The sequence below is a fragment of the Alosa sapidissima genome, chromosome 20 (assembly GCF_018492685.1).
Source record: "Alosa sapidissima isolate fAloSap1 chromosome 20, fAloSap1.pri, whole genome shotgun sequence".
Taxonomy (NCBI): domain Eukaryota; kingdom Metazoa; phylum Chordata; class Actinopteri; order Clupeiformes; family Clupeidae; genus Alosa; species Alosa sapidissima.
The window spans coordinates 6,250,461-6,276,526 of record NC_055976.1 but is presented as its reverse complement, the minus strand read 5'-3'; the positions used below and the strand labels follow the sequence as shown (position 1 = coordinate 6,276,526).

Genomic DNA, 26,066 nt, shown 5'->3' with positions numbered 1-26,066 from the left:
TAAATACATCAAAGTGACCATGATTACAACATTAGTCCCCCCCCGCCCCAATTCCCTCTTATTTAAAGACGAGAGGTCATACTCATTTGGACTGTGCTAACACCCATTTGTTTGTCTCATAAAATTTTCCATTCGGCTTCGGCCAAGACAGACTGTCACCATGCTGTCACCTGCTGCAGGTCCACAGGAGGCGGTGGGGAGGAGTGAAGAGCAGGAAGCCAGGGCTGTGTTGTGTGTCACATACGGGCCATACAGGTTTTATGGGCCAGGCTGGGAGAGTGGATTGAAATGCTTTATTTCTCCAGACCTCTATGCTGCACACTGGGTGATTTATATAACCTAGTGGTCACAGACAGACAGACAAACAGACAGACAGACAGACAGACAGACAGACAGACAGACAGACAGACAGGCAGGCCAACCATCAGACCAAGCAGGCCCAGTTTCTTGGTTGGGGAAGCTGTGCTGTGTTTTGCTGTGGGCGTCCCCATTTCAGGCAAACAAGCAGGAGGTCAGTTGTGTAACGTGACGACATCGATCAGGCTGGCTGGTTTCTCGGGCTGCGCGTGAGTAACGCTCCCTGACAGTTCTGGGACTCAGCTGAAACCACTACATCATTAATTGGGGCCCAACCTCTGGCTCACGGATGCGGCCCCATCTGGAGTGTGCCCCGACCCCTTCACTTGTGCCTGGCACCGTGGGGGAGGCTTCAGAAGTCGGACGGTACGTACTGTACTCTGCTCACTCATCTGGAGCCTGCTTCTCATGTGCTGTACAGTAACATGGAGCACATCCATTAGACCACTCCGTACATTCTATCCTTAAGAGTACCACTTGAACCGGTTCTGTGAAAAAAAAATGTGTTGAACAAATTTAGCACATTAGCATGTGTAACTCGCAAATGCTATTACATTACCACACTTGACTTTGTAAAGCAATGAAATGAAACATGACTGGCTGATCAGGGAGCCTCCTTGTTAAGGCTGCAAACGGATTGCTAAGCATTGAATCAATTTAGTCTCACACCCAGAGCACTGCAGAGGGAAGCTAATCTGATTTACAAAGCTTGTTGTGATAATTTGTTGCTGGGCTCCAATTCAGTGCTTGAAGTGTACTGCTGTGCTGGAGAGAAGCCCTGCGCGGCCTCCCAGGGACCGGACCGGCCCACGCTGTGGTCTCACTCCCAGAGACCGGACCGGCCCAAACTGTGGTCTCCCATCGCAGTCCATTCCTATAGGGAGGTGGGGAGGTCAGTCGGAAGGTGATGAGTCTGTGTTTGGCGTGTGAAACCATGCTGGATTGCTCCTGCGGTGATGGCCCTCGGCCCACGCTTTCTGCTGACTAAACAGCTGACACCCTCAGCCTCCCACTGCCGCTGTCTCACAGGTCACCTGGAGGTGAAGAGCACTTTCTTTTTGTCTTTCCTCCTCTGTGCCCCATGCCCGGAGCATCCCCTGGCAGAGCTTTGTTTCTGTGTCAGCGCTCCGCTCAGTCAGTGATGGGCAGCAGGTGCGTGTGTGTGTGTGTGTGTGTGTGTGTGTGTGTGTGTGTGTGTGAGTCCTATGGGCAGAAGGAAAGGGCCAGGGCCAATGTGAACAGGAAGAAGGGGGCGCGGGGCGTGCGAGTGAGGGAGAGCGAGACAGAGAACTCCCCTGGCTGGAGTGACACTTGCCTGACACATTTTTCCTGACGTGAGAGCACAAGAGCAGACTGGTGGGGGAGTGCAGGGGGGGGGGGGGTAGTACACCTCTTACACTGGGAGCACATCTTGTTCTTGGGCTGAATGCAGCCTCCTCCAACACCAAATGTCCTTACTTGGAGTGACCGTGGAACATGTTGGGGTGTCAGGAGACCCAAATGTTGGGGTGTCAGGAGACCCAAATGTCTGGTTATGACCTTGCAAACTTCTCTTCTGGGTCTGGGGCTCCATAAGTCACGCCTCCTCCAGGAGTTTATGTCAGTTGAATGTCATGCTCCAGGCCAGAATATGATGGATGCACGCTTTGCGTGTTAGTATCACCTGCGGGACATTACACTGCGGGACATTACTTGTTCCTTGTCAGTTTATAGCAATGGTTAATTGGGCAATGTTTTAGTGCACAATTTGTCTTCTGCAGCAAACCAAAACATTGACTCAGACCAAAGCCAGAGCACAGCTAATGCATGTTCAGCCAGAACGATAAGGAGGAAACTGGAGGGGTCCTGTTGTGTAACACTGGGTGAGCCTCGGCGGAATTTTCCGCATACCTTCAGCTCTGACAGAAGTAGCAAATGAGCCGTCCCGGTCAGTGAACCAAGGGAGCAGCGCGTTTACATAGCACAGATCTCCGCTCGCATCCGGCCAAAAAGGCAGCGAAGGCCTCGTGCTGCTCCGAACCGTTTGAACGGCGCATAAACCTCGGAAGTGTTTTCAGTGCAAACAAGGGCAGGCGCTCATGCGCGGCGGAGCTCCTTCAGGTTGCTTTGACAGATGGGGTGGCCTCCCGTAACACTGGGGCTCTGAAGAGGGTGAGAAAATGGGAGCACATGGCAGGTGCAGGCTAGTGGCGTTGGGGGAAATGACCGCAAAACCCTATGGGAAATACCAGGAATCCAGATTCTTTCTAGCAATGTGAAAGTCAAACAAAAGCTAGGCTAACTGGTCAGAAATTGTACATTTATGTTTGACAACCTAATTCTGTCTTATAAAAGCTGCTCATGAAAGTATCTTTTCAAAGCCTATACAGTAAGAATCAGACATTTCAGGGAGCAATATGTCCATTTTGCAGGACAAAGGGAAGGGTTTGGATGGAGGTCTAAAAAGAAGGGGCAGTATTCCTAGCCATGTAGGCTATTGTTTCTTGTTCTCGCTCCTGCTGGAACGGCACACTGTGATTTCTGCTTCATTTGACCCTAATGGATAGAGGCTCTCTGGTGCAGAGCTAATGCGAGCCAATGCACAGAATGTTCTCAGTCCTGCTGAGCCCACGGCACATGCTATTGAATGTGGGTTAGTTGTATAAGTTGAGGGGCCAGATTCTCTGCTCCAGCTAGGCATTTGGAAGGAGTGAGCTAGCAAACAAGACAGCTTACAGTTGGGTGATGCTGGATGCTGAGCGGCCACTCCTGGAGCGTTGTGGATACACACACACACACACACACACACAAGCGCACATAGAAAACACACACCTGGCAAAATGACGGCTCGGAGGCCGTTTTGTAACTATTCAAATAGAGTCGTTACATAAGTGTCTCCCTGGTGTCATCAGATAGTGGTACGCAGGCGTGATCGGCACTGCACAATCATATTTGCCTGGGCAACCGCCGGACTCCATGAGAGCCATGGCGTGGGCGCCAAGCTGGAATAATGAGCCTCTTTCTCTCACCTCATTTCGCTTATCACAATGCATGCCGTCTTTAAGCCTTCTGGCAGGGAAAGATGAACACGCATTAGGGATGCACAGTTTCGTTTTATGATCTCCTTGGTGTCTACAGACTACTTTGCCCCCTTTGTCATCCCCTTTGCTCTCATAGTCCACACACATGTCACCTGTACACGCAAGGGCAAGGTTGGACTGGAGATAGATGCCTTTCTGAATCTCCATTAAACATGTATCCATGACAACAGGGAGAGATAAGTGTGGGTGGACACATGGCGATCCACTCTAGCCGTGGTTGTGAGCGGAGTTCAGAGGGTTTGTGGGAACAGCAGAGTGTCATGGCAAAACCCATACAGAACTCACTGAACTTTGAAATTGAACATTGGATTTGTTAGTAAAATGTAGGAAAATTCATCTGCCAAAATTATAGGATATATCAAAGTGATTTATCTTAGATTAAATGTTATATAGCTTCTTATACACTCATACTGATCATTTCATAGTTTTAAGTAATTCCTTGATACATCCAAACAGGTCTCTTAGGCATATTTAACACTGGAGAATATTGTTTCATAATTCTGAAACTGTGTGGGCACATTATACATATATATTAGGACATATATATTAGGTAATTGCAGAACAAATTTATTTTACTGCCAGACATAACATATAGTAACAAATACTTTTTCAAAACAGCTCAATTCATTATTGTAGTACAATCAACAAAAGAGCATTGTTGAGGTGGGTGTTGTAACACGCACAGTCCTCAATAATACATCAAGCGTCGCCATGATAAAAAGAAAAGATTTATGGGGAGCTATGAGATCAGTACAGGTGATAGAGAGCAAGACCATTAAAACTGGGTGTGTTGGACACATTCCAGACAGCCAGACAAAAGACGTCAAGAAACCACATACCTAGCCTGACAGACAGCAATAACAACAATTTATGATGAGTGTAAGGCATTTCACTACATTGTGACAACAAATATGGTAAATTGCTCTATTTCAAACAAGTCTCTATTGGTGATGTTTTTTTTTGGTTTAGTGATTCAGTGATGTAAGTACCATTCCGTGCCAAGGAGACCAAGATAAAGAGAGAAAGGGAGAGAGAGAGAGTGTGTGTCACAGTTCAACTGACCACCCCGCCCTTGCTCGCACTTGGGGTGCTTAGTGGCGAGCTACCCCAGCTCTCACATTACCCACAATTGAAACCACTACTGCGAGAGTCATGAGTTACCCACCCCCTTACTCACCTAGCCTCTTCAAGAGGAGAGATCGGCGGTAAGTAAGACTTACTGTGGTCAGGTTTCCATAGTGTGTCATTAGCCGTGACAGCTGAAGGTGATGGATTGGTGTGGAAGGGTGAGAAAGTCAGGAGCATCTTCAGAACTGATGATAGGGCAAATACGCTTACATGGAAGAATAAATAGTATGGCAAGGACACATTCTACATAACTGTCACTTTCTCCTGTGTGGTTTACAATTAGCAAAGCTAGTTTTATCTCAATTCTGTGTTAAACTGTTTGGATTTATTGACCTTAGAAATTGAATGAAATTTGATTTGTAACGGTATTTGGGCACATAATAAAGCATTCAAAGGGGTAATAATACACATTATTATATGTAGTAATACTGTACACATTATTATCCTAAGCCAGTAACAGATGAGGTGGTGTATCATTACTAAAGCAGGTCAGGTAAAAGTAAATACAATATACAAGTACTTTGTTATCATTAAACGATTAAGGAGACCATAAACCAGTTCCACTGAATCATTACGTGACTACTGAGATAGAAGTCGTGATTTGGCATTGTACCTGCATTTTCTGTCGTGATTGACTGTCATTCATTTTTGCTATTAATGGCACCATTTACAGTATCTTTCCGTGCTTTAAAACTTGAACAAATCACAGACATCTCATCCACATGCAGAGTATATGTGTGTTGGAGCCATTGTGTTGGAGACGTCTCCACTTGTCTCCATGATACTGAGAGAGGCTCTCAGTGGCATTGTGCATCACTGTCACTGTCTTATTGTGTCTCCGCTGTCCTTGTTGTTCTCGCAGCTAAACGCATTTGTTCACGTCTCAGACGTGGATTGTTATGAAAACATAATACATACGAAACACGGCAATAAGGCATCTGAAAGGACAACTTATTTATAATACAAAAGAAGCATGAGACTTTTTGTTTACACTGTCTTTCTAGGGTTGTATTTGGCCAATAGACCATATCTCTAGGCTCAAGCACATGCCCAGTCTTAAGAGGCAGTGTAAGTTGTGACTAGTTCATGCTGTTTATTGGTATTATGGAAACCTCTGTCATGGCCACAGACGGTCTATCTCTGAATTCTGGAAAAAGAATGTCCTCTGCTTATCTAACATGAAGTATAGAGAAGAAAGCGGCTCTGTCATTCACACTGCTCTGCTATTCACTACTGGTGATTTGTGGGTGAGCTACTGTAATTGTTTGACACCAGGCGTGTTTACTGGTGATGATGCAGGTCCTATGTTATGTGCTCTACCTCAGCTATTTACCTACAGAGGAGGAATGCACCCGGGCATCAGGAATTGAGTCTGGGTAGAAGTCAGTGGGTGTTTATAACTCAAGGGAGCAGATGGAATCCCCTTCCATCTTCCACTTTAGCGTCCTACAATTGAATCTGGCAGCTTTACAGCCCCCCTGCATGAAATGGAAACTGACAGAGTGCATTGACACTAATGCTTGTTCAATGCCTTTCTGCTAAATCTTGTTAGTAGAGATCAACTTAGAGCCCTGTCTCACAAATTGTTCTTGTAGGACGCTTTTGTAATTAATTCTTCCTTATTTGGGGGAAGATATTGTCACTCATTCTTACTGTAATGAAACGGTTGCAAGACCACTGCTTTTAATTTAGTTGGATGTGTCGGTTCAAAGTAATATTGATTTTTTTCTTAAAAGAGCTGAATCAGGAAAAAGAAGATGAGAGGCAGGACTTTGGTGGTCAGCCAAGCCATTGTTTGTGCTTCCACAGGATATAAACTAACATCTCTTACCAAGGCCTGAGTATCATGGGAGAGATAAGGAGATAGGTTCTAAAAACAGTATCCATAGTGGGTGATTAATCAATCAAGAGGCGCTTGAGATAGTACACCTTCTGATGAATTCCTCAGTCTTGCTTAATACGTCCCTGACAAATACAAATAAAACTACAAAAGAATGCTCCAGGACCTCTGCAGGGTGATGAAAATGTATTGATTATCTTCCTTAAACACAGGCATGTGATGCAGATTTTAGCTGATGTGTGCTAATTTTCTTACATGAATAGCCTATAAACATTAATAGCCTATAAAAGGCAATGAATCTGACATGGATGGCCTGATAACAGGCAACCATTTCCATCTAGAAATCACATCCATCACAGAGGCCATTACATGTGTAGAAATCTTAAGCCCCTTGACTTTTTAACGTCTTGAAACTGTTTTGCTCACCTTCTCAGAATCTTTTAAGTTAGGTGTAGTAAAGCATGACCCAGTTAAGGAAAAAAGAGAGGCCCTTTGACAAGAGGTTTAATAGCAAATAAATGAATTAATTATATTGACTCATTAGAATCATAACATACATTTACCAGACCCAATGTTTTAGGGACTTCTCTTGTAGGCCTAGGTCAGTAAGTTCTGGTTACAAATTGCTAAATGTCCACACCCCTGCTATGTGGTATTTCATGAAGAGTACATCAAGTTATGTGTGCCTTGGGTGATTGGATTAGTGAAGTTAGTCACACCATGTTTCCCTTATCACTCCACCACTTGTCATGGTGAGGAACGCACTGTGAACTGTTGAGACCTGTGTAGGCAGCAGACTGTAGGCTAAGCTCTTGTGATTTCAAGACTAAAGTAGTCATATGTGCACAGCATTTACAGTTACTCACTCAAAAGATAAGGTGCAGTAATGTGTAGTTGTTTAGTGCAAATTTACCATTATGTCCTTATTTAATCTATTTTCTGACATTTTCCGATTATTTCTCATTTTCATGACAGTCCATAGGCTACGAAACGCTTCTTTGTTTACCAAGAATATGTCTGGGCAGAGTAGTATTCCTTGTAATATGATGTTTCGTCACTAGAGGCCGACATGTGTGTGACAAAGAAAGGGGAAAATACTGGGATTAGGTGAATGGAAAAATACCTATGAATATTCCCACACATTTATAGGTGGGATACATTGTGTACAATTTACATAGATTATATTTTCTTGTTTGTCTGGTAGATTGCAACATTTAAAAGTTTTCTGGAAACAATAACAAAGCAGGTATTTTCCTCCTGCAGTTTTTGAGAGGTGCCCATCAGCCTTATTAATCATTGCAAACAAACAAGCAAAATGATTAGGTTAAGAACCGTGGAAAACTGTTGGAAATAGGTCAAGGGAGTAGAAAAAATAATAATTTCATAGCATAGGGTCCTTGAAGTGTGAATTGACTATGATTGACAGGTATTGCTATAAATGAAAGGAACATTTTAAAAAGCAACAAAAGTCGTATAAGAATTGTCATTGAAGTGTCATTTTGTTTAGTTTCTTCATATGTTTATGGTGTAAATTGGTGCGTGTTTGTATGGACGTGCCGGGTCAATTTAAGCTTAGATCTCTCCTCGAGTTCAGGGAGGGGGCAGGTGGAAAATCTATGCCAGCAGCCTCATTAACATAAAATATGCACGCGTCATGTGACGTCAGAGCACAGCTTAATATATTACCCACACTGCAGCCAAAATAGAATCATTCTCTGACTGCGTTTCTCTGAAACCGTATCGTAGGCTCTAACCACTTAGCTGCCTTAAGCGCCTCGTAGTACGAAAACATTAGTAATCTTAACTACTGAAAGACCACATCCAATCGCAAACGTGGCGAGAAGTATTATTCAAACGGGTCTTGTCCTGAATATGAGTACGGAGATGCTCAAAACACCAATGGAAGTGGCTGTGTACCAGCTGCATAACTTTTCGATTTCATTCTTTTCCTCGTTATTGGGGGGAGATGTTGTATCCGTCAAACTTGACAACAGGTAAACAGACTGGCTTGTTTATGCAATATTGTGGTGGCTTTATATTGATATGAGATAAATTGTTTATAAGATTGTTTTTTCAAAGTGAACGCAATCTTATGGTTATGTATGCTTTTAAAATGAACGCTGCCTGGGAATTGAGACCGAGGAGCTTGCTGTCACCAGTTAGAACCAGTGTTAACTGTTCTTTGTTGCAAGTCTTGAAAGCTAACATGACGTAACATTAGCTAAGTGGGCTAAGAAAAGGGGGTATCTACCTAGCTACCCTTCTAAAAATGTATCCCTGTTGTCAGAACGAAGTTTTATACGTTATTATCATTCAAATCATGATAATCGGGTCAGGTAGGACACTGTAATAAAGCAATGTAACGTTATCGATAGCATGCATTCGTAGGCCCACATATTACACTAAGTTTGCTATCAGTCGTTCCTTGTGATGACATGGCAGTGTTATCATGGACCAAGATCATTTGGACACCCAACTGCAAACGGACTTAAGACATGCACAGGGTCGCTTGGATTTATTATCAAACCATAACTTAGGTCCTCTGTGTCACAGCTTCACGTACTGAATGGCAAACTTCATACATGTATACGGTTTAAACGAATGTGATTGAAAGACTCATGTATTCTCTTTTCTTCTCCTACAGTGCCTCAGGTGCTAGCGTTGTGGCGATTGACAACAAGATTGAACAAGCAATGGTAAGCTACTCTTCCAACTGCAGAATTTGGCAAAAACAAAAATATTTAGTTTGACAGTGACTGCTCAAAGGTTTGGCTATCCTTCCTGTCTGTGGCTCAGATTAGCAAGCTCGTGTTTGTAATCGATATCTACAACTTCATAAGCAGTAGTCATGCAGCAGGCCAGTGCTCGTTGAACGTGCACAGCTGAAAAGAACTTTTGGTCACGTGTAGCCTACTAGCTGTTGTGGCATGGTAGCCTTTGAAAACATATAGATGTTTAAATATGCATAGATTGTAGATATTCAGATATGTAAAGATTGCCTGAAGTATAGATACTGGTTGGCACCTGGTTGTACATTCTACAAAATGTAACCACTGTTCTTTGTCTCTGTGTCTCTTCAGGATCTTGTAAAGAACCACTTGATGTATGCTGTTCGAGAGGAGGTAGAGATCCTCAAAGAGCAGATCAAAGAGCTGGCGGAGAAGAACAACCAGCTCGAGCGTGAGAACAGCCTACTGAAGAACCTGGCCAGCCCCGAGCAGCTGGAGAAGTTCCAGTCGCGGCTGCCCTCGGAGGCCCTGCTTCCCCTGGACATCCAGGATGGGAATAACCCCGAGCCTATGGGCCAGTACAGCACTGGCTCTGCTGTGTAAGTGGCTCTGCCTAGGGGCGGGCAGAGCCACTGCCTCACGCGAAATGGACCTCCAGTTATATGGTCGTCACAACACGGAAGCTGGTTGTACAGATGAAACGTGACCTGAAAGCCTAAAAAGACGATGTTCCAGTCGGCATAACCTGTTCTGTAATATCCGACAATCTCTTCGGACTAAGGCAGAAAAGAGTTCTCTAGATGCCTGCGGTTACATCGGGACATTAAGAGACCCTCCCCACACACCACCACCTCGCTCCCTATTTTTGAAATCCTTTGAAGGGGGTTTATGTGTGTGTGTGTGTGTGTGTGTGTGTGTGTGTGGTCGGGGGTTTGCCCAGCTTTGCCTTTCTCCCTCTGTCTGGTGAAGACGAGTAGAGGGGGCTTGTGTGTGTGCCAGGGCTGGCCCAGTAATCCAGAGATCTGCGCCCGGTGCGGATGCCGCCGCGACACCGTCCATGGTCCTCGCCAAGCCAAGGACCCGGACGAACCTCCAGAGACGTCCCTCCCGTCTCCCCACAGCCCCACGTGGAGTTTTTTATATGTCCGGTCCTGATGCAAGCAAGGTTTTTTTTGGGGGGGGGGGTTCCAGACTGACTGTCCACAACCTTCACAGTTTGTAATGACAGAGTTTTGTTACTAAACTCAAGGACACCAAGATGCTGTAGATGAGTACCTGAGAGTCAAGCAGGAGCACTACTCCAATCAGTGCCTCACTCAGCCGTTGTTTTTTTTTTTTTTTTTTTTATCATCATAACCGTTTGCAAACATTTGCTTGTATTCTGTGCAGTTGGGGCTTGCTGCTTATGGGGGACAAATACTGCTTTGTTTTGTTTATTTGATGAAACTGAACAAAATTCACTTTATCATTAATAATTGATGTATAAAGCTATGATTCAACGGAGATAGAAAATCTGTATACATTTGCTTAATTCTGTAAATTAGTACATTTTGTGTAAAGTGAAGTGTTTTATTTGACATTGCAGATTTTGAGCTAAACAGCCGATGGCTGTTGCTGCAGATGCACTCCCACAATGATCTGCCAGACATTTGCGTTCTGTTGACTACATGCCAACTTTGTTCCTGGCACAATGTGTGTATATGTATGTTTGTATGTATGTATGTGTTTGCGTGAGCGCATGAGTTAACGTATGAAGAAAACCATGTTTTCAGAATGGACCTTGCGTTTTCTAACTACCAAAGACTTGCCTCATACTCACAAGCCAACCAGGACCATGTGTTACTTTCACAGGGAGAAGTTTGACCGCAATAGTTTGGGAAAATAGAAAAAAAAAAACGTGGGGTTTTGTTGCTCTATTGTGTCCAGTGGGATGGGTGTTCACAATGATGTACGGATACAAAATGCACACTGCAATAAACCTTATGTTTACACTAGTTCTTCATCCTCTCTGTGTTTTTTTACCAAGCTCTTGGCTTCTTTATTTGGATTATTTATTTGTGTAAACTAATCATCTCCCATTTGAGTCAAAATAGTGAGCCTCTTTACTGATAAAGGTTAATTAGACTTCCTGTAGCTGGTGCAGTGCTCTACAGTCTGACCTCTATAGATAATGATTTGTTGGAAATATATTTGGGCCAAGCAGGCCACACAGTCCAGTGGATTGCCAGCAGTGTGAGCATCTTCAGTGTATTGCTGTTCCTGCTTACAAGTTCTTCTGTTGTACCTCCTGATCTTAGTGTGCTGCATCGTTATATTTTTAGTCTGTTTTGCAGCTGCAGCTATTAAATCATTGGTGGAAGCGTGTGTTCTGAGAACATTTCAGATGGTTCTGCTACAGTACATCACATGCATGCCATTCTCAGAATGTGAGCTCCTTAAATGATGCTAGGTGATTCGGGTTTCTTCTCAGGTGCTGTAAAGCTTTGTACCACAGATCAGTTCTTCCAACGCTCCCCAGTTTCTATTCCTATCCCTGACTGTTGGACGTAAATCTCCTGCTCATTGCTTGGTAATATAGGCAGTTTTTTCTAGAGCTTGGCAACGTGAATAGGATCTACTCTATGAGACACCCAGAGCTTTCTTTGGAGACGATGACTCCCCAATGTGGTGGCCAACTTGAAATAGGAGCTGCCCTGGGTTTCCTACAAACACCCGGGAGTGAGACTGGAAAACCTAAGTCAGCAGCAACAGCAGCAGTGCGCCATGTTAGGCAGTGAGGGTCATGAGAGTATCTGGTCACTTTTTGTGGTCTCAGTCTAGCCTTGTTCTGTTCCCCTACTTTTTCTCACCAAACCCAGTGATTGCGTAATGCTTTATTATGCAGCTGCCGATCAGTTTGTGAATGTGGTCAACCTCAAAGAAGCATGGGAGATACTCAGACTTTGACATCATGAATTCATTGACTTTTCCCTTTGTTTTCATTTTGTTTTTGGTTCAGTGTTTTGCTGTTCGGTGTATCTAATATTACTTCAGTGTCTACATTTTCAGTGGAAGGGCTCAGGCCTGATTACTGTGATACAGACTGGTGTAACATGCATCTTTGCTAAGGCTTTATTTGCAGGCCACACACTGTAGGTCTGGACTATTGTGCCTTGTTTGAACTGTACACCACTACTCTGGTTGTTAGTGGGATGGCCAATCGCTTTTGCAAATGCCCTGGGGGGCTTGAGGCATGTGAAAAGTAGGCTAATTGGGCTATGGCTAAAAGTCAGTACAGTGAATTGGTCATCCAGTGAATGCCTTGGCCTACATATCTTGGGATTTACAGCAGTGAAAACTGAAGGCCTCTTGATGCCCATGAAGCTGATGTCTGGAAGCATGCCACAAGCCGAGTCAAAAAACCTTCTAATGTTGCATGAACTTAACACAAGGAAGCAGAATTTGAGTGGCGTGGAATCGGGCTTTTGATTAGGGCCACTTCCTGCACTGGCGCTCCTCGTGGGCTGCAGGGAAAGGCAGCTGCAGGACGGGCTGTTATGCAACGACACCAACATCTGTTTCGGCTGGAGCAGTTGTAGGCGGGTTTTGGATATCGAGCCTTAGCCGGAGTGCGGTTGGGTTTGCATGCAAGGAGACACTTAAGACTTTCATGCACCCCCACGGACCAGCCATGTTTGTCCTCGCTGCAGCTCACACAAACACAACATTACAAAGGAGGATGTTTGTGCCCCGCTGCACAACCCCTGCAAATACTTGGTGTTATTTAAAAAAAAAAAAAGTATTTTTTCCAGTGCCTCCATAATGGAAAGTCATTGTGAATAACAGCATGGCAGCCTTTGTAACCAGGAGCTCTTAGGTCAGGTGCATCCTGTTGAGACACAATGATGTAAAAAAAAAAACAGGAACGCGAAAGGTGTTTTCATCAGGAAGGACCGCTTTCGTTACTAAGAGGAAAGCTCTTTGTGAGGTGATAAACAATGCGCAGAGGTATGAAGCAAGTTAAATTAGAATCCCTCAGACTAAACACTTGGATATCAGTAATTGGTCCTTATGCATCATACTGGCTCAGGGCAACCCCTGTTGCATTGTCTTGTGGTAGCACATGAGCAAGATGGAAAATATCCAGAAATGCATTGTGAGCAACTTGGACCGAATTCAAGTAAATTTCTCTCGCAGCAGGATCAAGGACAGAACATTTACATTACATTACATTACATTACATTTGGCTGACGCTTTTTAACCAAAGCGACTAACAACATGGTAAACAGTAAGTTTTTAGAACAATTCTCACAATTTTAGGACAGTTTAAAAAAAAACATTAGAGTACAGTAAGAATAAGTGCGTCGGTGAGTGCTGTTTTTAACAGTTACTTGTCAGTTTAAAACGGCTGGTGAGTGCTAGGATCAGTAAGACTTGTTGTAAGTGTTGCTATGAGAGTAGATGTTCTCTAAAGAGCTGGGTCTTCAGGAGTTTTTTGAAAGTGGAAAAGGATGTCCCTGCCCTTGTAGGAACTGGCAGTGTGTTCCACCAACGAGGAACAACAGATGAGAAAAGTTTGGTTTGGCTTGAGCGTACCGGTGGTAGAGCTAGACGTCGTTCGTCAGAGGAGCGCAGCGGTCTGGAGGTAGTGTAAGTCTGTATGAGGGCATTCAAGTAGGTGGGAGCAGAACCGGAGACTACTTTGTAGGCAAGCGTTAGAGACTTGAATTTGATGCGGGCCGCCATAGGTAGCCAGTGTAGCTGGATGAGCAGCGGGGTAACATGGCAGATTACGGGTATCATGCTGGATGGCCACACATGGTGGAAGGCGGATCTGCATTTACTATGGTGTATACAGCTTCAGACATATAATCATGCTCAAACCATAGAGCTTAACCAGGTTATAACTATGTAACATCTTTGGGCAGTGGCAGAGGTGAACATTACAATGTTTATATTAAAGTGTTTTTAAAAAGTGACAAATGGCACTTTTGTTCACATCTGAGTAATTAGTGCAGAAAAACAAAGAATATGTCTTATTTGTATTATATAATTGTTCTTATAATTATCACAATTATAATTTAGAATTAACAAACATAACTGAGGATTATGTAAGTGTGCTGAGATGGCTGTGACTGCCTATGCTTTTTAAAGTCTTTCCACTGAAGTCTGCTCCATGCTTTGACTCGTCTCAAACCAGATGGAAATGAATGGTGGTGCTTTGGCCTCTGCTGTGTCTAGGATTCATGCTTTTCTCCTCTTCCCCATTTCATCTGCAGCTAATTCATATCTCCCTCAAAGATCTGTACATTCTTGGTTTGCAATAGTAAACACCCTCTGGGGTAGAGTGATGGTTGTAGAAAGTGGGGGGAGATCCCTATTTCTCTGCATAAAGACAAGAACAAAGAACCGTTTCTTCATGCAAATGTGCACAAATATGTTTTCCCACTCTCATGATAGTGCATTAAGGTTGCACCAGGACAATGTTTGGCAGATCGTTAGCACATACACCATGCAGTGAAATGCAGTATGGGCGTTGGCACACCCTGTGAAGACATTCTCCTAGAAGTTGCGGAACGTTCATGGAAAGAGGATTTTGAAAGCTGTTTTAGTAATATTATCCCCCCATAAAGGGATATTACCACACTTTCTTAAGCAGACTTTCAAAACAGTGGGTAAAACTTGGAGACTGCCAGTCTACGCAAGGATTAGTTTTGAGTGGGTGTATACTGGGTACTGTGTACTTTCATCTAAGCTATTTATAAGTTATAAGTTACTGTTTTGTAGATGTGTGATTGTGTATTATGGTCCTAAAAGATCTCTACGACATAATGTTGTACCAGGAACGTCATTGATGTTGAAGAGACAAACAATGTCTACTGAGGGAAAGAGTTAATAAGTGGAGTGAGCCTCACAAATGAGTTGTGTGTGGGTTTTCCAGGCCTGACACAGACTTTGACCTCTTGTTCCCAGGGGATTCCTTGTTATGGTGCGGCCTGGTGCGATGCCCCTCATGCGTGGTCCTAGCCATGCGGAGAATGTGGCTCGCTCAGAACATCTTATTCAAAACAACTGGGGCAGAACAAAGGGCACCAGCGTGTGGCCAGGGATTTAAGGTAATACCACAAGTTCGCGGTTCCACCGCGGGACCTGCACAGCTAGGCTCGGGCCACAAATCAGAACGCGTTTGTGTTTCTGCAGAGCCATGTGGCAGAGTGAAAGGGTTGGGGGGGGGGGGGGGGGGGTGCAAATGGAATTACATAATCACCACAGTTCCATGGCAATACATCTGTGACTCCTTCTTAATAGCTAAAGGCAACAAATGAGTAATTATGGGAGAAATGGAAAGAAACAGAGGGAGAAATGAGAATGTGGCAGATGAATGCTGTAGGAGGGGATGTGGTGGAGGGCGTGGGCCAGAAGACTGAACACTGGCTCATCCCAAAGACTCTTTGTCTTGAATAGCAGTGTGGACATGTTTTAAGTACACTCTGTGCTCAGTTTTTTAATTTTATTTTGTTGAGTGGAATGACATGCAAACCAAATGTAAATACAAATTGGATAGGATACATATAAACGTGTCTGTATTGCACACAGCATACTTTAATCTCAAAAGAAAAGAAAAACTTTACTGTAATTATAAGAATCATATTTATCTTAAAAATAAATCCTCTGTTTTCAGGTTTGGTGAGCTGAACACTGGATTCTGTTTTATAGTGAGGCCCATAAGAAATCAAACAGACAGACTGGAATATGTTGCAACCTAGTGAACATTTTCCTGGGGCAAAGAACATTTGTCAACAGCAGTAAACACCAAGGGCAGTTACAAAAACAAACAAAAAAATCCATGTAGAGACAAGAAAATGTACATGACGACTTTTGATGACATTAGAGAGAAACAGGTACAACCAAAGTTCAGCAATCAGTGCAGAGATGCAACAGTCCCTGCAGTAATTAGTAAAGCTTGCACAATAGTCACTGTAACGGTGTTTTCGGGAAAGCGAAGGTATTGAAATTAGTTCCAGCTAAACATAGAGATGGCACAATTATCGTGTCAATCATTATGTGTAAGAACCCTAAGGACTAATTGGACTCAAGTTACTGGAAAATATATTCTGTAACACAGAACACCTCAGACATTAAGAAATAAAGGAAATAAACGATCATCACTGACTAAATTAGACTTGCCATTTGAGGTGCAGCAAGCACTTTTGTCAGGTGCACATTCTTTCTGGGGACTGTGCCTGAAATGAAGCTATACCCTACGCAAGAGTCACCCCACCTTCTGATTTTAGACATTTTCCACCCTCTTGTGAAGGCCTACGGGGGAAAACAAAAGCTGTGCCAACATAAAACAAACAAATACCTGCCCATTTTTTTCCTTTGCTGCTGACTATCTGTTTTGAAAGCAAAGAGTTTGGAAATGGATGCTTTTGTGTGGGCTGCTAATCTTTTTGAGCTTCCCTGTGAAAGAAACCGTCAAGCACAGCCTTTCTTTGCATGCACACTCCCACTGTGCCCCCCCATCACCCATGCACACACAAACATGGAAGACCATCACATGGAGTTACATGAGGGGAGCGGTCATGACTGGATTCTGACCAATCGGTGATGAGAGTCCCAGCTAGTGATCAATCACAACAGGGCCCTTTTCGCTCTGTCATCTGTTGTCTATTCAGGCCTGCTAATAGCCTTTCCCTCTCACACACTATGACAATTATTTTGGCCCATCTCTGAGGTCTCGTTTGTTGGATTCATTGCAGGCTTTTTGGTCATGACGGCCATTTACAGTCGGGAGGCCACCGTTCTGACGAACAGAGGATCCATTCCCCGATACGCTGTGACCCATGGCAAGAGCCAAAGGTTTCATAACAGGCCATAATCGTAACAGCATGACTCTTTAGCAGGAATCACTTGAAACTATTTTTTTTCTTCTACCTCTGACGACAGCTGAAGAAGATAACATAAACACCCTCAGGAGGTCTGGGTTTTTCTTGGGTGGGATGTGGGTTATGCTTCAGGTCGGTCGGTAAAGTCATCCCGTGACACGCTACTATATGAGACAGATTGGATTGTAAAAAATACAAAATGTATGCCCTGAATTCTTTTGTTCTTGTTGCCTTTCCCTAATCTTCCTGATAACACTGCACACTAAACACAATATGTGGTCTTATGCAACTGTGTGTTTCTGTTTGTATATGTTTTCAGTCTACTGCCATTGTGTTATAAATAAAATGCCTGCCTACTCCCTCTCACCTTCTTTCTGCCTTGTCACCCTGTCTCAGGAAATGTATGGCTGTAAACAGTACAGGAAGTGACCTCAAAGATGAGTGTTTTAAGCTTTGTTTTGAAAACAGACTAACGAATATTTACTTCTTATTCCAATGTGGGACAAAAACTTTTCGTCACGTCAGCTCTCCCTTAAATAGTCTTCCAGGTACTGAGTGGAAAAAAGGGGACATTGATGGCAAAACGTATTGAGTTGGCTGTCAGCCACGTCCTTAATATTCAAGAGTGGAAGACTTTCCTTAGGCTTTGCCATAACCTCAGATCTATTTTTCAGGGATGTTTAGTAGGCCTTTTCCATAGAGTTTTAGTCGACTCAGGATTTATGAAATGGGAGCTCTTTGATGGCTTGTTTGGTTATGGTTGCTAGGCGTTGAGGCACAGAAATGTGGTGTCCCCTACTAGCAGGCACTGGGAAGATGTGAGTATTCTGTGGTGTACTCAGGCTATTTTTAATCACATAGCAACTAAGTTCCCCTTATTGTATGTTTCCAGACGTGGAACCAAGCTAAATATGACCTGAATCTATTTCTTCGTTAAATTTGTCATGAAGCTTAGCTACTGAAGAAAAATGTCCTTCTGCTATTTAACTGAATGAAGTAAACACTTCGAGAGTTCATCGAACATTCATCTACACTTACCATTTCAAACTTGCTATTTATAAATAGCCATGTCAGAGACTCTTTTATACTGGGCAGTGCCTTCCTACCGGAAATATTACTTCAGATTTTCACACAACTGATTTGAAATGCTGCTCTTTTCCCACGGATGAGTTGTATTATGAAAGATCCTGTTGTTCCATGCACTACTTGTGCAATGTGGAAAAAAAAACATAAAGAGGGAACTGGGTGGTTGGGAAATAAAAATGTGTTAAAAAGTTGAGTATATGTATAAAGATACTTCAACATATAGAACTTACGAAAAAAGCTGATTAGCAAAGTCTTGCTTTTCTGACTAGGCATCTTGACTCCTGTTTTTTGACACCACTAAAGTCTCCTCACAAAGATAGAGTCAGTCTCCAACTTTTATAATGATACATAAGCGAATGCTGCTCCCATATTGCCAAAACACGTAGAGCTGCAAAGTTGGGAAGGCAGGGCTGCACAGTGCATGGAGACAATGAGGCCGAGGCAAGGTGTCATAATGACACAGGTCTCAAACGGATTACAGAGTCTGCAGGGTCATTATCCATGGGCTGGCCATGGGCTGGCCTCTTCAGATGTCTGGAATGGGAAGAGATGTGGAACAACTGAGGCATTATGCAACGCCTCTCTCACCTGCATCCTCAGATCAAGTCGGACATGCGTTCCACCTGGGTTTCATAGCAACGCGGCCAAACCCTAGCCACCGAGAATTTTAAACCAATCAGACATGAGAGTGTGGAAAACTTTTCTGCTATTAGGGACGTGTGTTCTTGCCTCAGGGTAGAACAGGTTTGGCTTAATATCTCACAGAGGAATCCCCTGTGTGTTGTGAATGGAATACATAGCTTTCATATTTTCTCTTATTGACTTTTCAATAATTAATGCCCGAACCATCACCACAAGAGAATATTTAATATCTGTATAGATTAATGAAATTATTTTGTCCTCAACTGAACTCTTTGGTACAGCAAATGGCAGATGGTACCATGGGTAATAAAAAAGGGAACCATCACAACAAACAGCATGCGTGAGTAGAAAAATATAATTGCCCCGTGCCCCAGTGGGCATGGCGTCAGTGGAGGCGCTCAGAGGCCGCATTTCTGTCAGCGCATAACGTTTTAGGTGCTAATTATCACACACCTGTCTTCAGGTTCCACGCCGGCTGGAGAGTGAGGCAGCTTTTGAACTCGGTGTGCGGGGGGGAACAGTGTGTTCTCTCGATACAGTTTACGACTTTCCTGTGGTTTCCGCGGGATGTGAACATTATCAGGCCATGTGTAGTCTGCTGTCACCCCACTGACTTACATTAAATGCCATGGCAAGAAAACAGTCTTGGGGCAAAATGAACCTGGGTTGCTCTATAGAAATAATTGCACGCCACCCAGCTTTGTTTACCTGTGCTTATATAACTTTATGCCTGTGTTTGTTGACAGCAGATGGGCAAGATGTCCCAGTTTACCAACGGCAGCTCGCACACCCTTTCCTGAACACACAATGAATATTTTTGCAAACACTGAAAACCTAATAGGGCTGAAATGAGCAAAAAATAAAAAAAATAAAAAAATAAATAAAAATAGGAAAGGGATTATTTAACTCAAAAGTGTTTATTTTATTATCAAATATTTATTATTTATTATAATAAAGGCATACTGGATGGTTGATTCAGGATATTTATTTCATTGTACAGTATATGTCATTGAAAGGGACATTTGGAAGGATTTTAAATCCAGTATTGTTTATATACAACTGTGCTGTATATAATGTACAAACACATAATGTACAAATTTAATCAAATAAATGCCCAAAAATTGACAAATGACATTACTTATTGGCCGTAAAACAATTGTCAAAAAAGGCCTGGTGGACACACAAATGCAGCAAATGTCAGTGGCTTGTACAGTAGCTGTCTGTCGTGTCAAGATCCAATACGGAATGTTCCAGTTCCCAGAGGCTGCAGGTGCTTTAGCCATGACACATGTAATGCTTTAAGCAGCCCTGAGCAAACAAACACACAGTGAGCGCAGACCCAAACACCACTACCTCTTAAAACATGACAGATCAAAACTGCAACAACCATACTTGTATTCTCTGAAATATCATTCAATGGCAGGCATATTTTTCATATAATTTGTTTGGAGAGATCTGGACAATTTCCTCATAAAATTACTGACATATTGCCACAATACTAACTGTGCCAAATGCCAAACAGACCATATTTCATTGCAATAAAATAATTTCCTACCCAGCGTTAATTAGTTTTAGAATGTGCAGTTCATTACATTCCTATCATATCTGGATATTCCAACACCTCTGTCAGTCAAGAGTTTCATAACTTTTCTGAGCACGTCTCTGTCACTGTGAAGCTACGTGCATATTTGGCTGCAGTGTCTATTCCACAAGACATTAGTGAAGAGAACTGACATTAGTGAAGAGAACTGAATGAGCAGGGTCAAGAGGACTGCACTGCCAGCCCTGGGCTTGAACTTACACAGGAAAGGGCAGCAAAATAACATTCTCAGCTGTTGCACACCACCTGTCTGACAGACAGTTCACACACACAAAGGTCCTGACCAACAGGCATGGAGCACGATTGGTCACTGTAGGGGTGTTCCCCACAGGTGACGTAAAAAAAAAAGGAATTCCAATGAATGCCAATGCAATCGTCACACCTAACCGATGCATGCGATGACATTTCAAAATACAACTAAGTTCCTTCAATCTATCACTGACAATACACAGGTACAGATTGAAAACCATTTGTGCAGTGAAGAGGATTGAGGGTTTTCTAGCCAGAGGGTCTAGGATGTAAATACACTGACACAGCAACAACGACTAATCATTAACCGCACTCCACTGGCACCACCACTCACGTCTCGTCTATCTTCTGCCCTCGCACAGAGCAGACATCGCTTACTTCCAAAGTGAATGCCTGGACAGTGTCCAAGTCTGCCACATTTGAGGTGCTGAACATTTCATTCTAATTCAGTGAGGCGCTTTGGCAGCCGCTTGGCCGGCAGTAAGCAGGGCCCACTGATAAGATGACCATATAAACATGATACGGGCTCTGTTGTGTTGCCGGGGCTTCGCCACTGTTGCAACAAGTGCAACAGTTACATTACATGGCACGCTCTCTCACAGTACAGTTTTATAACAGCCCAGGACCAATCAGAGCGCCTCAACGAGTGAGAGAGGGCAGAGGGGAGAGATTAACACATGCAGGAGTGTTTTTTATAATAATTATGGAACTGCAAGTGGAGGCCAACTGGGAATGGTGGTACAAATGGTGATGGGAGTGCAGTTGGAACTTATGTGCAAAATAAATGACATTAATAAATAAAAAACATGGATCTGTCCTAGCCTCTACACACATACACACACACAAACACACACACACACACAAAGATGTATGTAAGCACACAAAGACGTACGTAAGCACACATGCACGTGCACACACACACACACACACACACACACACACACACACACACACACACACACACACTGTGATATAACCATGACACTCAGCCAACGCTATGGATCAGCCTCAAGAACAGGCAGGCTAAAGAAGAGTATTCCCCATCCCATATGAGAAGCATGACCTACAGTACACAACGCATTCCTCCCCTCAGCAAGGAATAGCAAAAATGCCACAGTTGACAGACACTTCGTAATGACTACATACTCCTCCTTAAGGGCTTGCAGTGTTCTTCAACTTGCTTACATTGTGCTGACAGTTGTTACTTAACAGTTTCTTTTAAACAAGAAAAACAATTCTTCTGATAAGTACTTTATGAGTGTTTTGACAGACCAAACTAGTCTGGACCGGTATCTCTTTATTCACCTTTATTCACCTAAAGCTCTTTAACTTGTGCTTGTGCTCTATTCAGTTCAATTACAAGAGACTTACATTGACTTGACAAGAGACTTAGAATGCTTGATAAATACCCTCAGGGAAACTACTGGACATAAGACATCAAATCTGCATTTCATCCTCATTAGTATTCCTGGTGGATTGGGACTATACTTTACAGAAATGGTGCCTATAACATGAAACTTTGTATTACATGAAACCAAAATTAAGAGTGCATTTGAGTTGACCTTGTCAGCTGAAATCAGGTGTCCAAGTCCATTTCTGGATAGTTTTTTATCTGCCTACAGAATGTCCCTGTGGAGCTATCCATTCTGTCTAATGCCCCCCCCCCCCCCCCCCCACACACACACACACTCACACACACTCCTGAATCTGCCTGTGGCTGCACTGAAGTCTCCTGTAGATGTTTAATCCTTGCTTTGATTGAGCTCCAACACAATGCTCTCACTTGTGCAAATGTGTCTGACCCCTCTGACCTACTGTTCCTTTTGCGGAGCGGCCACACAACACATAGTTAATCCTGCTCCCTATATTTGTGCACAAATTAACTTGATTCTGGGCGCCCACCGCACAAAAAACACACACACATACACACACACTGACTTTGGGCTGAAGGGGGTCCTTTGATATGAAAAGGGGACTTTCAGAACACATTAAGGCACATGACAGTAACGCTGCCACCCCCATGAACACACACACGAAATAGGGGGATTAGGCCAGCCCTGGAAGAAAAACAACAGCACAGGATACTCCTCTCCACTGGCCCGGTCACTGCACAAGAACTCAGAGGCCAAACCTCCTTCCTCACGAAGGGCAACAACAAGGTCTCGAAGACTGGTTATAGCGTTTGCGTGTCCAGTGCCGACCTTGCATGAAAAATGGAGTGAGACAGAGAGCGTGACTGAGATGGATGGACGGATAGAGACGAAGAGAGGGAGAGAGGGAGAGAGGGAGAGAGTCAACTGAAGTGCAGCATTGATGCCTCCCAGACCGGCTGCCACCGCAGCTGTGTTCCCCATTTGTTGCATGTGAGTGTGTGGGTGTGTGATTCAGGCCCGCGCGGTACATACTGTCCTACTTGGAGAGTTGCCCTGTGGCCAGCAGCAGAGCAGTGTGCGGCGGATGAGCAACGTGCCGCCACCAGCACCGCCGCTGCACCAGCCCAACTGCCTTTCTGTCGCTCCTTTTTCCCTTTTCACCCCTTTGTCTACTTTTTTGTGTTGTTCCTTTCTGTTTTCCCCTCCTGGGCGTCTCCTGTTTCTCGCGAGGCAAACCCTACACCTCTGGACGGCGCCTCGCCAACAACGCAGCTGAGGGTGTGCAGGAAGAATACCCTTTGGCTGAAACGTACCCATGCACATTAAATGGAGCGTTTTACTATCCATTTCTTTCTGGGCCACTCTGTTTTTTGTCCCGTGTGCCTGTGTGTGTGTGTGTGTGTGTGTGTGTGTATGTGTCTTTATTTGTCTTTATATCTGTCCTTAACACAAGATATATCAACAACACTCTGAGAGCAGGACTCCTGTTTATCCAAACATCACCTCAAGGACTGTTGGCTTTGGCACGTGTGCGTGTTTGTTAAGAGTGGCACGGCGCTGGCTTATGTAAAGAGAGAGAGAGAGAAAGAGAGAAGGAGAGAGATAGATAGAGAGAGAGCGAGAGAGAGAGATAGAGAGAGAGAGAGAGAGAGAGAGAGAGAGCAGAATGCAGTTGTTAGCCGAGTACTAGAGAGTACTGATGTCTGCGGCTAATGCATCAAGCAGAGGTGCGCTCAGAATGTGTGGCAGCCGAGCGAGTGCACGCTAGGGGAGTGGCAGGAGAAGGCCCTGGGTCCCCTGCTGCTAGTGACAGGCCCCAGATGAAAGAGGACGAGCTTGACAAAGTACTCCACCCTTCTCCACTCACGCACACAGTCCACTACACACACACGCACACACACACACACACACACACACACACACACACACACACACACACACACACACACACACACACACTTCTCACACTCCATATTCTTACACATTTCTCCAAACGCTCCTTTTGAAAGCGGATACGCAAAGGGATAGACCGCGCAGCCCGCGGGGGCACGCAACTCTGGATGAAACTGGAACACCTCGCTCTGGGAGCTTATGTAACTAGCGTGCAGGCCCAGGGTCTGGGGAATGGGGCAGAAAAAGCAATAAAAAAAAAAAAAAGACGAGGCAGGCCAACGCACGATGGAGGAAAAAGCCCCGCGGGGCCAGAGGGGCTGGAACCGGCCAGCGCACAAAAGGAAGCGAGAGCAGTGCACAATGAGGACCACTGGGTGCATTGTGGCGGCGGCCGTGACCTAGTCGAGAAGGGACTGTTCTGTACTGTCCTCCACGCAGCTCTGCTGTGGTCCTGTTTCCTATATTTACATTGCACCCTAAATAAACCAAGATTCCTCCCCTCGCACTGCACATTGTTCCTTTGCATTTCAGGAGAGTTGCTTTTGGATTAGCGAAGCCAGCCATCGGTTTGGCTAACTTCTGAAGCACTGAAGTTGTCTTGGACGGCAAAAAGGAAGGAACTAAATTAATTTAACCTTCACTATTTGCCATATAGGATTATGCTGGAAAGTAAAGCATTTTAGTTTTCCTGGGCTGGCCCCTCAGACAAAAATTCCACAGTGCAACACAAATATACAATCATAATAACTTTGCTTTCGGCTCTCAAAGAAACCTCAAACCTAAGAATGAGCTAATGACCCACACAACTCAAAAGTAATTTTACATGACATGCTTAATCCCGTACAGTGGTAAACAAACACATGTTTCTTCAGACTGGCATTGCATTGCAATGCAATTGCATCTATTTTTCTACAAACATTAAAGGAAAGTGAGGGAAAACAACTACATGTAACTATATATACATGCATGTACACACAAAGGCCTTTATGGTGAACTAATAACTTGCTATATATGAGGCAATGCATAGGAATAGGTGTCTGTGCCAGAGTTATTTTTATCAGTCAGCTTTTGTGAGCCAGAGCAGGAGCTCAACAGCTTTGAATCTGTCAAACAAACACAAAACATCTGGAGTTGAGCAAGCAAGCAATGTCTCTCTGCGCTACAAGTATAAGTTGGTTTTACAACTCTGCTCTCCAAAATAGCTGTGTGGCTCAGAAGAGGTATATGCATATATGTTTCTAATTGGAGTTTAAAGCCTATTATCCAGCTTTTTTTGTTAAGGACAATAAACACTGTGAAAGCTCTCAAACAACTTTGGTGGTCCTTATTGTTTATTAAAAAAGATTGTGTTTGAAATCAGATATTAAAGGAGACAAAATGGGTCCTGCTGTAGGTATAAGCTTAACATGCTCTATATTTGGAGTTTATTGAGAAAAGGGAATGCCTTTCCCATGATAGGACTGCAGAAACTGGTAGCTGTGGCTTGCATAAGAGGGCAGTTCTGAGGTTGGATGTCTCGTGCGAGAGCCAGCATCAAGAATTTCATTTGATTCCTGCTTGCTGAAACTAGAGTCGCGCATTTGTTGACTTAAGACTGTTTTCCCATCTTTGCCTCTCAAGATCGCTGGCCAAGCAGTCACTTGAGTTGAGTTCCCATTCTGTGCTCATGACTGCCAGAGTACAGGCTTCATTTCTCAACAAAATAATCTGAATAGATGCTGAATTCTGTGGTTATGCCTTAAAAGAGCATGGTTGTGCTGGGGTGGGAGAAAAAAAGTGTACCCTGCTCAGAGAAAAAGATGAAAAAAAACCCTACCCATTCAGCAAAAGCACGGAAGAGCCTATTTCTTTAACACACCGGCTCCATTTTGGATGGAATATGCAAATAGCCCCTCCAGCGGCCAGCCAATCAGAGTCAGGAGAGGCCCATGGGGTGGGAGGTCGAGGGAGAGCGGGGGGGGGGGGGGGCAGAGCCACCGAGTTATGTAACGGTTCAAACAGACAAACAGACATGAGAAAAGACATCCGTCTGAAAGTGCAGACGGTGACTCCACATGCTGGGGGGGGGGGGCAGAGGAGAACTCCGTGGCGGGAGCCGCACCTCCTCTGCAGGGCAGCGCTCAACAACACGGCCCCAGAACAAGAGAGCCGCAGCAGCTCGTCCCTATTATTATTTTCTTAAGAACCAGCTTTGGCAGGAGGCAGTCGAGCGGCACTGAGT

At 44.1% G+C, this 26,066-nt stretch overlaps 1 protein-coding gene across 2 annotated transcripts in view; it reads left to right on the top strand.

The window, feature by feature from the left end:
- tsc22d3 (TSC22 domain family, member 3) overlaps window positions 1–11,128 on the top strand; it is a 28,803-nt gene extending 17,675 nt beyond the window's left edge. Inside the window, exons 1-3 of one of the 2 annotated variants that reach the window (XM_042074090.1) lie at window positions 8,104–8,399; window positions 9,050–9,101; window positions 9,486–11,128. In XM_042074090.1, coding sequence (XP_041930024.1) covers window positions 8,278–8,399; window positions 9,050–9,101; window positions 9,486–9,737 — 426 coding nt within the window. In that variant the 5' untranslated portion in view covers window positions 8,104–8,277 and the 3' untranslated portion in view covers window positions 9,738–11,128. Of the gene's footprint in view, window positions 1–8,103; window positions 8,400–9,049; window positions 9,102–9,485 lie in introns of those variants that run through there. The other variant, XM_042074089.1, reaches the window with a different exon arrangement.
- The last annotated feature ends 14,938 nt before the right edge of the window (window positions 11,129–26,066 follow it).